The 14,665-nt window shown below is 38.3% G+C and overlaps 1 protein-coding gene across 5 annotated transcripts in view; it reads right to left on the bottom strand.

Moving 5' to 3' along the window:
* PLPP1 (phospholipid phosphatase 1) overlaps positions 1–14,665 on the bottom strand; it is a 91,344-nt gene that overhangs the window by 11,108 nt on the left and 65,571 nt on the right. For all 5 annotated transcript variants that reach the window (XM_040453209.1, XM_040453215.1, XM_040453241.1 and 2 more), the window contains one exon: positions 681–738. In XM_040453209.1, the coding sequence (XP_040309143.1) occupies positions 681–738 (58 nt within the window). The remainder of the gene's footprint in view (positions 1–680; positions 739–14,665) is intronic.

Raw genomic sequence — 14,665 nt, 5'->3', positions numbered from 1 at the left:
AAGGTTATCACAGCAGCGGTCACCTTCGCCTGGTATTTCAGATCAGTGACCTGCTGTGATTACACAGAAGGTGTTGCTACATTCCAGGAAATATGTCCCAAAGGGAGACATCAACCAATTCTTAGCACCAGGTTTACAGATTTGATGATTAGGTTTCTACCGCTGTCAGGAAAAACCTACTTCAACAGTGAAGACTCCCTACAGTCCTGAAGGTTCTCAATTTGCAACCTGCTCCCTAATTGTGTCCGTTTGCTACCTTTAAATGAAGGACAAAGGGGCGCCTGGGTGGCTCAGTCGGTTGAGCGTCCGACTTCGGCTCAGGTCACGATCTCACGGTCCGTGAGTTCGAGCCCCGCGTCGGGCTCTGGGCTGATGGCTCAGAGCCTGGAGCCTGCTTCCGATTCTGTGTCTCCCTCTCTCTCTGACCCTCCCCCGTTCATGCTCTGTCTCTGTCTCAAAAATAAATAAACGTTAAAAAAAAAAAATTTAAATGAAGGACAAAAATACTTCTGAACAGTTGTAACTGGCTTTGGCAGAAGCACAGGCATCCATTCTCTCAACTGCGGCCAGCAATGGAGCACAGCTGATGAGATGCCAGGGGTGGCCACACAGGAGAGGACACCCAGGCTGAACACATGAATTGTATGCGGTACATAATCCCCCATAAACAGAGTACTTACTGCCACGAACAGCATGCAGTACATGGAGAATGAAGAGTGGCCCGAGTAAAAAGACAATCTAGAAGAGAAAGAAGAGAAATGTCAATTTTCCTTCCTAGAGGCAGATAACAGTCTTGCTATCCTAAATCTTACGCCATAATAAGTACATCTCTTTCCCCTCACCTTAGAAATCAGATGAGTGGGGAACAGGGACAGTTAGGACAGAAACATTGTAGTCTTGAGGGACGGGGTGTCTTATTACTGAGACTTCCAGGGTAGAGGCAAACATTTCTCAATTAATACCTGACAAGCCATAACTAGTATAAATGGTCTGACTTCATGACATATAAACTTAACTGACCATGATTTAAGTTTTATTTTCTACTTGCAGAGTTTGTCCCTGAGTACTAGTAATACCTCCTCTGGAACACTCAGAAGTTGACTACCTTTTCAAAAATAAAATCACTTTTAAAAAATTAAAAGTGGCATTTTAGCATTTTAAACAGGCACACATCTTGCCTTAGAATTCCCACCAAAGTGCTTTTGTTTGACATATATTTTAAAATTATACACTGACAGTCCTGTACCAAATGAATCCTCTTTCAATATTATATTCTGTAAACATGTGAATATTTACCACCTAAAAATGACAGAATGCTTGCAAAACTTAATTTTATGGCACTTTTTGAAAAGGGGAAAGCTCACTAACATTCATGATCTAAGTTCTGCTTACATAGTACTGGCCAGTGATGCAGAAGAGGCAAGCACACACATCTGACAAAGTAAAAGTACTCCATGCAAATGCAAAAGATGTATCAAGCAAATAATTAGGATGTTTTCCTACATAGAATAAGAACAAAACCAAGAAAGGCAGGCTTTTAAGTATTTTACTTATTACACCTTGCTTGATTCAAAAGGAATTTGGTTCCCTGGATTCAGCGAAGAGAATTTAAAACATCAGAATGTCAATCTGTGTATGCAACTAAGGGTGGGTGGCAGGAGAGATTTCTTAAGCCTGTATTGGCGATGATCTACCAAGAATTATGATAGTCTTTTTCATAATCAGACACATCTCTAAGAAAATGAATATTCTCACTTCTTGTACCAGCTAGGAATTATGTAATTAAACCTGATAATTATTGTGAATTTAATCTATGTAAAACAAGAAAAATAAATTACTTTTAGCTTTACTATCTGGCTGTAGAGAACAGATCAATACAAATCCTTACTTTAAATCAGATAATTAGAGCAGAGTTCTGTACATTTTACGTTTCAGTAAGTTATACTGACGAGCCTATAAGTAAATAAAAGCCAGTTTCAAGGACTGTCAAATCCTATCAAGCCAACACAACCACGATCAAAGAAATGTTTTCAAAGCCAAGCAAGTTCAAAGTTTCACAAAGACTTCATGTTCAGAGTATTCACTGTACACTGTGCTACAAAGTCATAAATTCAAAAGTATGTGATAGTTTTAAAGAGTTCTGATTCAGTCAGATTTCGTTAGTTAAAAACAAAATGGTTTCGGTTTTTTATTCTAAGTGCATAAACAGACATTTTATTCAGTATAGAATCAGCCAAACAATAACCTGTGACTTCAACAAATGGATTAAAAGACACAAATAAGAACTCTATTTGACCTCAGTCTCTAAGTCTTCTTCACCCACAGTAAGTGATCAAATAGATCATGGTAATACGGACTTTTATTACCATTAAAAACAGAATAAAACACCAAAAAATAAAATTATTTTCATACTCCATATATATCTCTTTACTGGAATCTCTCGGAGATACAGGTCTTATGTCTGAAACTCACAAATGAACAAATAATTTTATAAGTAGTTTCACAAAATCTGAAAACTAGGAACACCTGGCTGGCTCAAGTCAGTATAGCATGAGACCCTTGATCTCGGGATTGAGAGTTCAAGCCCCAATGTGGCATGTAGAGATTACTTAAACATAAAATCTTTAAAAAATAATAAAAATAAAATAAGATCTCAAATGTAGTGAAAATGCAGAATGTTTTCATCATAGTAACCTCACTGAAATGTTTAAGATTTTGGTCCTGGCCTCCAAACACCACCCTGTTCTTAGATTTCCACCAATCCTAGGCTACCATCTGACCTCATTATAATTCCTCCAATGAATGTACACAGATAAATAACTACACCAGCTTTCCATCAAAGCTTAAGAAAGTCTTTTCAGAAAGAAAATTTACAGAAAAAAATATATATATATTCTGAAATGCAGCTATTTTCACTAGCTCAGGCATGGACTATTAAACTGAGCGTGTAGACAAGTCTTGACAATACAACTTACTGTGAATGGGATTCTATTCCAAATGCAAAACTTCAGATTTTCTCTCTCTTGGGAGAGCTCATTAAACTTGGCCTGAATCCCAAAGTCATAGCCTTATAGCCATCCACCCCTACTGTGTCTGTCAGCTCTCCCTCCTCAAGCCATCATTCTTCCATCTCAGTTTTCCAACATCTACATAAATGCTCAGCCTTATCAACTGCCAAACAGGCAAAAACAGCCAATTCCAACCTGTATCAGTCATCAGAAGCAAGCAACTCACATAAAGCGTTTCTTCATTTTATACATGGCATTTACGAAGTATTTTGGGGCTCATGAGGAGATTGAATCACAACCTCCTAAATCATCTCAATGTTCTTGCCCTCCCTCAGATTTTCCTCCTCCCACACCCCAAAGTTAAAAGGCACAAACCAATTATATCTTTAGCTATTCTCTTAGTTTGAAATGTCTACTTTGCATTCAACGTTGAATGATGGGTTTCCTGAATACAGAACTGTAGGTTAATGCTTTTTTTCTCATTACTTTGAGGGTATCATTAGACTATCTTCTGGTTTCTACTTCTCTATTAAAATAGAAGCTATCTGTCTGCCATTCCCTTCTGGGTTACCCGTCCTTTGAAACTGCCCCCCGACCCCAGCACCTCCACACCAAAGTCTCCACTATTCTCCAGTCTCATGATCATATGTCTAGTAGGAATGTCTTATCTGATTTAGTATTCGTTGGCTTCTCATTTGTATACTTTACCCAATGCTGAACGGGGTTCTGCCATCATACCTTTTCTTTATTATGTCTCCTCCATGCTCTTCTCTTTTTCTGAGATTCAACAGGTTCAACATGTGACACATTTTCATCCTATCTCTCCATATCTCTTAATCTTTCTTTTATACTTTTAATCTTGGTGTGTCTTCCATTTCAGCTCTGAGCCCTTTCACTGTGTCTAATGTGCTTAACCAGTCTATTTATTTACATTACTATGTATCATTTATAAAAGATCCCTTTGGTTCTTTTTCAAACCTATGGTCATTTTCCACTCTTTATCCTACATTGTATTCTCAATCTCTTATTTATACACAGTAGACAAACTTATTTTATATTCCATATGGTAATTCTAATATCCACAGCCTTTGAGAGCTTCTGTAGTTTGTCTTATCTCCTGACTCTCAGCATAGTTTTCTTCTATGGATGTTCATTCTTATGAGCTCGTGTCCTTGGAACTCTATCTATGGGGAATCATAGAGGCCTTGGTTTAAAAAGAGTTCTTCCAGGGGCGCCTGGGTGGCGCAGTCAGTTAAGCGTCTGACCAGTTCAGGTCACGATCTCGCGGTCCATGAGTTCGAGCCCCACGTCGGGCTCTGGGCTGATGGCTCAGAGCCTGGAGCCTGTTTCCGATTCTGTGTCTCCCTCTCTCTCTGCCCCTCCCCTGTTCATGCTCTGTCTCTGTCTCAAAAATAAACGTTAAAAAAAAAATAAATAAATAAATTGGTTTTCCGTATTTAAAAAAAAAAAAAAAAGAGTTCTTCCACAGATGTTTGTTCTCTTCTGATGGGTTCACTACCAATCCATTTTAAAATTCTTTTTTTTTTTTTTTAAGCCACATACATAGTATGAATTCTGGCCCCAGAACAGTGTGACTGTGGCCCTCTAGTTAAAATTCTTTCTGACAGCCCCCCACCCCCCAGGAGGATGTTGCCCTTTGGGAGTCCTTAAATTATCCCGGAGTCTCCCCTCTGTCCACACTTCACTGGCCTCAGCCTTTATCTCTTGTGCCCCATGTTCAGAGCCCATCCAAACTCAGTCTAGGCAACCAGAAAGTGGCACATAATTTCAGGGCACATATCAGGTTTACAGCATTAACAAATCCCAACCTCAGGAAAATTCCTTTACTTTCTCATAAGCATGGCTATTTATTAAAAAGATTTATTTATTTATGTTTATATATGTTTTAATACAGAATACATACCAACATATGCATATGTGGTGTAATATATTGCCCAGCACATGTAAGTCTATCAGTAAGTATTTCTAATCCTCCATATGGCCATAAATAGAGGCAGGCTTTTTTAAAACAATAATGAGGACTAATAAAATGTTATCTAGTATCAGCTACTTTACTAGGACACATATACTTTGGCAAAAAGAGTTTGTTTTTCATTACAAAGGGGTTAATGCTCATAAATGTTTCCAATTATTACTATTCCACCACTTCACTAGCTACTAGTACCTTCTATGTGCAGGTATTTAATACACAGTATTTCCACTCTATAAAAATCCCCATGGTGGGGGCTGTCAATCCTATTTTGTACATAGAGACCCTGAACCTCCCAGAGGTTCATTAACTGGCTCAAAAATCACATCACTTTGAGGCTTAAATCTGAGTCCTCACAACTCTTTCCCACTGTGCCATGATCCCACTCCTATGGAAGGCAGGGTAGACCCAGAGGCAGCACTGATCCTGCCATCTGCCGAGGGATCCTGGGAGCAGTCATTAGAAAGAACAGGAGTACAAGCTTACACGCGAGGGATCCTGGGAGCAGTCATTAGAAAGAACAGGAGTACAGCTTACACAGGGCAACTTGTGTGAAGTTAAAATGTAAAGAAGAATTTAGATAATCTATGAAAAACCAAATGTCAATGTGTAAATTATTTTAAGAGAATACTAATTTGTCCTTTGTCCACTCTAAAGGCCAAGTAAAAGGAAGTCAAACTGCAACATGAGGCATTTTCTCCAAATGTTATTTCCTGATTACAAAGTGTACACAATAGCAAATTAACTTGAAGGACATGATAAATTTCCCTTCTGCGGTAATCTTTAAACATAGAATGACCCTGTAATAAAGTTAAAACATGTCCCAAACAAATTCACAAAGGAACAGTTTCCCAAGTATTAGTACTATTTTATTTCAAAAGGATTTTTACAAGAAATAGCTGTGCTAAATGCTCAGGTAATGAGCTCTCAGGCTGTTATCTTTAAAAATCTCACATCTACTATACCGGGGGAGTCAAGTAGGCAGTGAATGGGGAAAATGGGGACTCTCACAGTGCACTGATGTGAGTGCACACTTTTCAAAGGGTGATTTGACAATATCTATCTGTATGTAAACCCACCCTATTTTTCCACTCAGTAATTCCACTTGAGGGCATCTATGCCAGCAAAACATGCATGAGTGCAAAGATGTTTGCTGCAACACAGCTACACCAACTCGAAGACAATGGTTCTATCACTATTCTTCTGAATACTCTAAATTAGCTAAAATGAATTAAATTAACTCTATGTGAACTGACAAATTATCTCCAGGGCACATTTCAAAATATGTCATTTATTTACACCATATAAAACGTACACCTTCACATTTAATGTAACAATACACAGAAAAACAAGGACATACAAACTGTCATAGGGAAAGGAATCACATGGAGATGAAAAAAAATCTTTTCCAGGGGCACCTGGGTGGCTCAGTCGGCTGGGCGTCCGACTTTGGCTCGGGTCATGATCTCGCAGTTTGTGAGTTCGAGCCCCGTGTCAGGCTCTGTCAGGCTCAGAGCCTAGAGCCTGCTTCAGATTCTGTGTCTCTCCATCTCTCAGCCCCTCCCCTGCTCGTGCTCTGTGTCTGTCTGTCTCTCAATAATAAACGTTAAAAAAAATTTTTTTTTAATCTTTCCCATTTTACAGTGATATTACTGTAATAATACAGTAATACTGTGTATACAGTAATACAGTAATACTGTAATAATACAGTAATATTACCAGACAATGCAACGTGGTATTACAGGGATTATTTACATATACACACACACAAACACACAACACACATTTATATTTTTACATGTATTTATATTTTATATATAAACAATGATAATCAAAATATATGATACGCCTGCTTACACATTTCCTACAAATCTCTTCCACACCAAACACGCACGCACGTACCCAAACTCCTCTCCCCAAGCAGCAGTGTCTGAGCACACGCACCACGCCTTCACATTCACGCCCAGAGCCCAGCAGTGACATGAGCCCTGGAAGCTTGTTCTCACATCTCTCAATGAAATGTCTTGACATTTATGTGTATTTTTAAATATCACAAGTGTTTCTAGAAACATATTTGCACATAATTTTATACCACTGAAATTCAGCATATGAACTCTGGTTATTACAAGTAACAGAGCCAATAAACATGTGATTTTGATACATGTGTTTGGAAGGGGGGAAATTTTTTTTAAAAATCAGATTTCTAGAAATGTCTAGAAATACAAGAACCATAGGATATCTCTCCCCCAAAAGTTACAGAGACAAAGATGAAGGTAATAAATGGCAAAAGAATATAAGATGGTCTCAACCAAAATTAATTTAAGTAAAATACAGCAAAAATCAGGTAAATTCATCTTATTTGCTTGAACCAACCAGAGACTGAGAAATTATTTCACAGCAGCAAAAACTGTCATATATTTCTTATTTTTTACAATGATTTTTACTATATTTCCATTTAAAGCTACAATGAATTTATATGGCATCAATTTTAACCAAGCCATATTATATTAAAGTGACATGCCTATCTGAAATAAAACAGATGTGAGTATCCTATTTTACTCATTAATATTAATGCATCAGCATCAAATACCACTTCATAGCCACTAACATCAGTGAACCATACACCAAACAATCTAATTAATATCTGTAGATATCACATCATGAACCTTAAAGGAGAGAAACCAGCAGGACTGTGAGAAAGGAAAAAAGGGGAGAAAGCAGGACACAATTCGTATGTGTACAGGGTATTTTAAACCCTTGATTAAATAAACCAAGTGATGATTTAAAAAACCAACTGATGATTAAAAACAAATGATCATATGTCTTCTGTTTATGGGAGACTCATATGGAAGGCAGGACCCTAAAAAGTACAAAGTTGCTGCGAACTCTGAGATAAAGTAAAACTGGGTGTGTCTTGAAAATCAGATGACTGGGGCATAAATGGTTCTACACTCTGAACAGGGAAACTCTGTGTCTCTGACAGATGAGCAGAGATTAGGTTGTGACAAAGGTTACTGACAGAAGGGTAAAACATACTTAAGTGCACTGACCAGGGGAAGAGACGTCACAAGTTCCCTATGGCATGAGAGAAAAACTGATGACTTGGTGTACAAAGACTCCAAATCACCACAATGGCACTACCTAAGACTTAAAAAGGAAACAAAGGGCAAATGGTAGATTAAACAGAGGACATAACTCTGAAGCATTCCTATGCCAGCAACTAGTAATGCTTTACCTACCTCCTACCCTCCCCCTCGCCTTTTTTTAAACACACTGAACAAAGAAGACTACCCTCACTAAAAAGTAGATTTCAGAGCGAGATAGATAGAAGGAAAAGCCAGTTCTAAATCAAGTGCTCGGGTGTTTTTTAAAGGGGAAGAATGCTAGCCAGAGACAAGACTGCGAGCAAGACCTCTACTTTCAAGCCTTTCCCAAAAAGAAAACCTGAAGGCCAGCAAAGCCTGTGACCACCTGGCTAGCACACTCCACTTCCCACCCTGATGCAGATCACAAAATCACCACTAACTCTTTGTCACTGGGCTCAGGAAGGATGAGGTGCACTGATGTGGATGTTGCCAGTAGCAAGAGAAAAGGGAAAAGCCCCCACAAATATAAAATTATTAGAGCCCAACAGGAAGCTGGCCAGACAGGTCACTCTCCGTTCCTTTCAGAACAGAGCAGGGGACATCGCACTAGAGCTCGTGTTACCAGAGGACTAGCAGAGTGCCACAGCACTTCTCACACAACCTTTCTACCGAACGGACAAAGCAGGAGAGTCACACTTCCTTTAGTATCTGAAGTTCTTCTGCATTAGAAGAAAAGAAAGCTGAGGTCATACAATATTTAGGTATCCATGTTAGTATATTTAGATTAGAACTGAGTGGAGGAAAGCTGAATATTTTTTACAAGTATAAAAACAAAACCACACCCACCTTACTCTCCTGCTTCGGGTCTTTCACTTGCACAAACTGCTGATTTAGAGTAACAGACTCTTCCTGAGCCCACCAACTACTGTGGAACCATCATCATCTGCTACCCAACTACTTACAATTCCCAATATACACCATGTTTCATGGTCTCTGTGTTTCTTCATCACTGTGCCTGGAATGAGCCTCCCAACTTTGATAATTACTTCACAAGAGTCAATTCAGCCACTATTTCCTCCAAGAAACCTTTCTTCAGCAGTTAGGCTGAAGTTATCTCCCTTTCTTCAAAAAGGAAAGAGATGTCTATCATCAGTGAACACATCTATCCCTGAATCCACCTTCTACAGTAAATCATCTGTTGTAGTACTTTCTTCCTCCATTCCACCCAAAGCTGGGTAGGGGCAGGACAAGACTTATAAATAGGAATATCTGGGTTTTTTATTTTAATTACAATAATTATTTTAATTATTTATTTTAAATAAATAATTATTTATTTTATTTAAGTTATCATTTAATTCATGAACATTTCAGATGTTCATTAGAAAAATTCAGAAGGTACAGCAAATCAAAAGAAAAACTGCTGATAAATTCCCAACCTCCCTGAGATCCCATCTTTTTTCCTTATTTTTTAAAATTATTATTTATTTGAGAGAGAGTGTGTGTGACAACGGGGGGGGGGGGGGGGGGGAGAGAGAGAGAGAGAGAGAGAGAGAGAGAGAGAGAATGAATCTTAAGCAGGCTCCACATTCAGTGTGGAGCCCAATGCGTGGCTCCATCTTATGACCATGGGATCATGACCTGAGCTGAAATCAAGAGTCAGATGCTCAACTGACTGGGCAACCCAGGTGCACCGAAGATCCCATCTTACTACATGTTGTAGCCCTAACACCCAGTACTGTTACATCAACCATAAATTATAAAGTATGTGCTCAATACATTTTTAAAGCTAAAACTGAATCTAATGTCTTGATGATAAATGGATTTTTATGTAGTTATGCCAGAAAATATAAAATTCTTACTTTTCATATTTTATTTTATCTTTTTTTGTACTTTTCATATTTTAAATGTCACAAACAAATCTACCTCCCCTGCCTCCCCTGATGTCCACCTCACCCAAAGGACCAGGAGGGTTAATGGCTCCCCAAGAAGTACACCTTAACTATCTTGTGTTTTGAGTTGTAAAAAAATGCATAAAAGAAAACTAAGGACATATGTTATCTCTGCATATGTCTTAGCTAAGTCTATGCCAGTAATCACAGCAAGCCACATGAGGTAAGTTATCTGCTTTTATCATCTTACCTCTGATATGTTTTCCCCTTACAGTGGTTACAAATTCTGACTTTATCAACACAGGTCAGGAGAATTAGGAAGTCTAATCCAATACCCTGCTCTTTTCACCCTTCTGTAAGAAACTGTGAGCAGTGTCAATGTGTGTCAGCTTAAACATGCAGTGTACCTAAGGCCTTTTCCCAATACATCTGGCAAGCATTTTAATAATGTGTGTAAAATGCCCAGAAATCTTTTTTACATTATGAACAAAGGCAGTTGGATTAGTGGAACAAATGATATCCACAAATGAAGAAGTAACAGATATGTTCTGCTGTTAATTAAAAAAAACAATTAAGTTTTAAAAACATTCTCAGGGGCACCTGGCTGGCTCAGCAGGTAGAGCATGGAACTCTTGATCTCAGGGTTATGGGTTCGAGCCCCACACTGGGTGCAGAGATTACTTAAAAATAAAATCTTTAAAAATTTTATTTAGAAAAGAACATTCACAAAAGAAAAACAAGGATGACGAGTAAGGGAAGGGTTTTAGATATTGTCTGAATCCTACTTTCCACTGCCTGGAGGAAAATTTTTTCCATTTTTAAAGGATTCATTTCTATCCATCAATAAACAAAAATTCTGAAAGCTCCCCATCTTCATAAATTTCCAAACAATACCTCAGAAGCAAAACACTGCAGTTGCAATAGATTACATAAGAAAAAAAACAATGGTTAACAGGATACAAACACAAAAGAAAAAGGTTAACCAATCCTATAATCTTGCTTGAGTGCATATATAAGTTCATTTATTACATAAAATAAGGTTTGTTGAGTCAGCCAGCAGTGAGGTCCAAGATTACGCCTCTCTACCAAGCTCACAGGGGATGTCCATCCTGCTGGTCAGAGCAGAGGACCACTCTTTGAATGACAAAGGGAGAGAAATGAGAAAAAAGATAATTTTGAACTTACTGAGTAGGAATACTCTTAAGATTAAGTCAATAGTTTGGACACTTTGTGGAGATAGTCACATCAAACCAATGCTGATGCTTTTCCTGTCTTCCTGTTGCCTTAATACAAAAGTTACTTAAAACAAAAAAATACTGTTTTCTTTAAGAAGCACACGAAAAGGGGTACCTGAGTGGCTCAGTCAGTTGAGTGTCTGACTCCTGACTGTGGGGTCAGGTTGTGGGACGGAGCACCACATAGTTATCCACGCTCAGCGCAGAACCTGCTTAAGATTCTTTCTCTCTCCCTCTCCCTACTCACAGTCTCTCTCTCTCTCTCTAAAAATTAAAATTAAATATTTTTTTAAAAAAGAATCACATGAAGAAAGATTTCAGTGATCTCTGAATTATGAGCCAACACAACCCCAAAGTCATGCTTGTTTTACTATTCACAAATGCAACTCACATCCTAACCTCTCAATAAAAATACTTATTTTCTAATAAAATTCAAATACTTAATGCATGTTGTTCACATTTATTCTGCATGGAAACTCAAGCTTTACACCACTCCATCTATGAGATTTATCATTATATTTTAATCTGGAAAAAGTACTCACTAATATATCTATGAAACTTTTTTTTTCATATTTCAAAGCTGACAATGTGGAATTCAAGAGTTCTAAGGTGAAGGTACAAAGCATCAAGAATATGCACAGTATGATCTTGATCTTTTTGTACGTGTTGAGGGCTGAAGGTACAAAGCATCAAGATAAAATAATCAGCTGATGATGTGTACATGTGAGTTAGTAACCTTTTAACATCTAATGCACAGCACTGCTTGATTTATCAAAACCTAAGAATTTCTTTCATCTTAATATATCCACTGCCTCCTACATTCTAACTCAAAAACTAAGAAGAAAATCCAAGGACAATTTCGCAAAGCGCCCAAAGCTGATATATTTGTTCATAATTAATTCTCTAAATTACCATTTAAAAAGGGCGAAGTGGATGGCATGACTGTTACTAGTTTTGGGGGTGGGAGGGCTGTTTTTAAAATACATTATGACGTACATATATCTACCAATAAATCGTGGTAGGAAGTCACTAAATGTAAAGAAGGGATCTTATCTTTGCAAGTATGCACATCAATCAAAATAAAGTCACATGTCAAGGCAACTAATTCTGCATTCATAAAAGAGATTCAGGCACCAAGTTAAATCTCAAGGGAGAAAAAATCTTTTGCTTTTATTCCACACTAAAACAAAATTATATGGAATGCATAAAAATGCAACACAGGCTAAATCAAAATTATGTGTAAGAATATATTTAGCTATTTAACTAGGTATCCTGTTGTGTAACTTTGTTTTTATTTCTGAACAAAGTAAAAGTTTCCTTAGCCTTAAATGCCCCAGATTGCCTTTATAAATTAAGAACTGACAAACAAAACCCCCTTTTAAAATGATACCAGTAGATTAAGTCTACTAAAATATTGCCTATATACCCTAATCCTGCCTGCCTGCCTCTGATCATGTCGCTCCTGGACCTGAATACATACCCCACCCTAATTCTGCACATTCAAACCGTACCCTACAAATTGCCTCCTCTACTAGAAGTGGTATGACTACCCTCTGATTTCATTGAGGGTTTTATCTTTACACGTTCAAGCCTGTATCCATTCTATCACACACATCATCTCCAAACATGTCGCAGCCCCCGCGCAACACCACGAGAGCAACTTGCACACCTTGGTAGCTTCCACACTGACTAGGACTAATTAGTAGTTGAAGTTAGTAACTTCAGAGATAGGCTGAAGCCGTGATATGCAGATTAGGATCCACAGCACCATCGGGGAAGGTTTGGGGAATGAAAATTCTTGGGCTCCACCCCAGACCCACTGAATCAGAAACTTTAGGGCTGAGGCCCAGCTCTATGTATTTAACAAACCCTCCATGTGATTCCAATGTGACTAAAGTGTAAGAAACAATGGGGCTTAGGATGGCCGGTGGCTCAGTCAGTTAAGCATCCCACTTTGGCTCAGGTCATGATCTCACAGTTCATGGATTCAAGCCCTGCATCGGGCTCTGTGCTGACAGGTGGGAGCCTGGCACCTGCTTTGGATTCTGTGTCTCCCTCTCTCTCTGCCCCTCCCCTGTTCACACTCTCTCTCAAAAATAAATAAACATTAAAAAAAGAAAGAAAAAAAAGAAACAATGGGGCAAAAAGAGTCAGTGTGAGAGTGAGGTAATAGTCACAGCTACAACTGAAAGTATCACATACTAACATTCAGAACAGAGGAGGTGGCAGGAAAGAGGTGCTGGCCTTGAAGTCACTCTCCTTTTAAATGCACTAATACCTAATGTCCTTTCACAGAGTGGAGGATCTTTTAAAATCATCCCCTCTTTCAGGGCACCTGGTGGCTCAGTAGGTTAAGCCTTAGTCTCTGCTCAACTCATGATCTCGTGGTTTGCCAAGTTCGGGCCCCTTGGGCTCTGTGCTGTCAGTATGGAGCCTGCTTAGGATTCTCTCTCTCCCCCTCTTTCTTTGGCTCTTCCTCGCTTGTACTTTCTCTCTCTCAAGATAAATGAATAAACTTAAAAAAAAAATTTGTTTTAATCATTCCCTCTTTTATTCTATATATTGCTTTTACCACGTAGATATAAGACGAAGACAAAGGCTGTCTTCTAGATTACTGATACACATGAGAAGTATAGATAAACCTGAATTATTCTGAAAGATAAACTATCCTGTAATATCTACAATTAGACCACACAGAAGAAGCTATTCTCTCAGAGTGTAAAGCAGGTTTTACCAGATACTTTATACCACAGCTAATCAGTCTAATTATAATGGGTTTTCACTACTGAGGCACTCCCTCAAAATTTACCTTTATTTACCTGCATGGGGGTTGCTTTAAAAGAAAGACAAAAGGAAAATTATGTCTCCCATTCGACCAAACATATCATGAGTAAACATCTACGTAATATAAAGTGGCCATAATCCAAAAGAAATGACTTTGTACTGAACAGGTGATTTATATAGCCAAAGACCAGTCACTCAGAAATGATCGGGAACACTGAGGCTATGCTTAAGCAAATGTAATTTAAATAAAATCCAAAAGGGGCACCTGGGTGGCTCAGTTGGTTGACGGTCAGATTTTGGCTCAGGTCATAATCTCACAGTTCCTGGGTTCTAGCCCCCATCAGGCTCTCTGCTGTTAGCACAGAGCCTGCTTCAGATCCTGTCTTTCTCTCTCTCTGCCCCTGCCCCGTTCATGCTCTCCCTTTCTCAAAAATAAACAAACATTAAAAAAAATTTTTTTAATAAATAAAGCCAGAAAAGAGAAGTGAATCTCTTAAAAACAACAGTTTCTATACTGTATTATCACAAATAAAGCTGTTAGTGAGCTCTCTTGCTCCACTATACAGCCCAACTGTTAAAACCAGAAATAGATAAGACCGATTAACTGATGCTCTAATGAAAAGCCACAGTGCTTATTTCTAACCACACTTTCTTAAGTCCCTGACAAAGACAT

Source organism: Herpailurus yagouaroundi, unplaced genomic scaffold (genome assembly GCF_014898765.1).
Source record: "Herpailurus yagouaroundi ecotype Mexico unplaced genomic scaffold, PumYag 29, whole genome shotgun sequence".
Lineage (NCBI taxonomy): Eukaryota > Metazoa > Chordata > Mammalia > Carnivora > Felidae > Herpailurus > Herpailurus yagouaroundi.
Note: the sequence above shows the minus strand (reverse complement) of the source record. Positions and strands in the feature narration are given on the sequence as shown.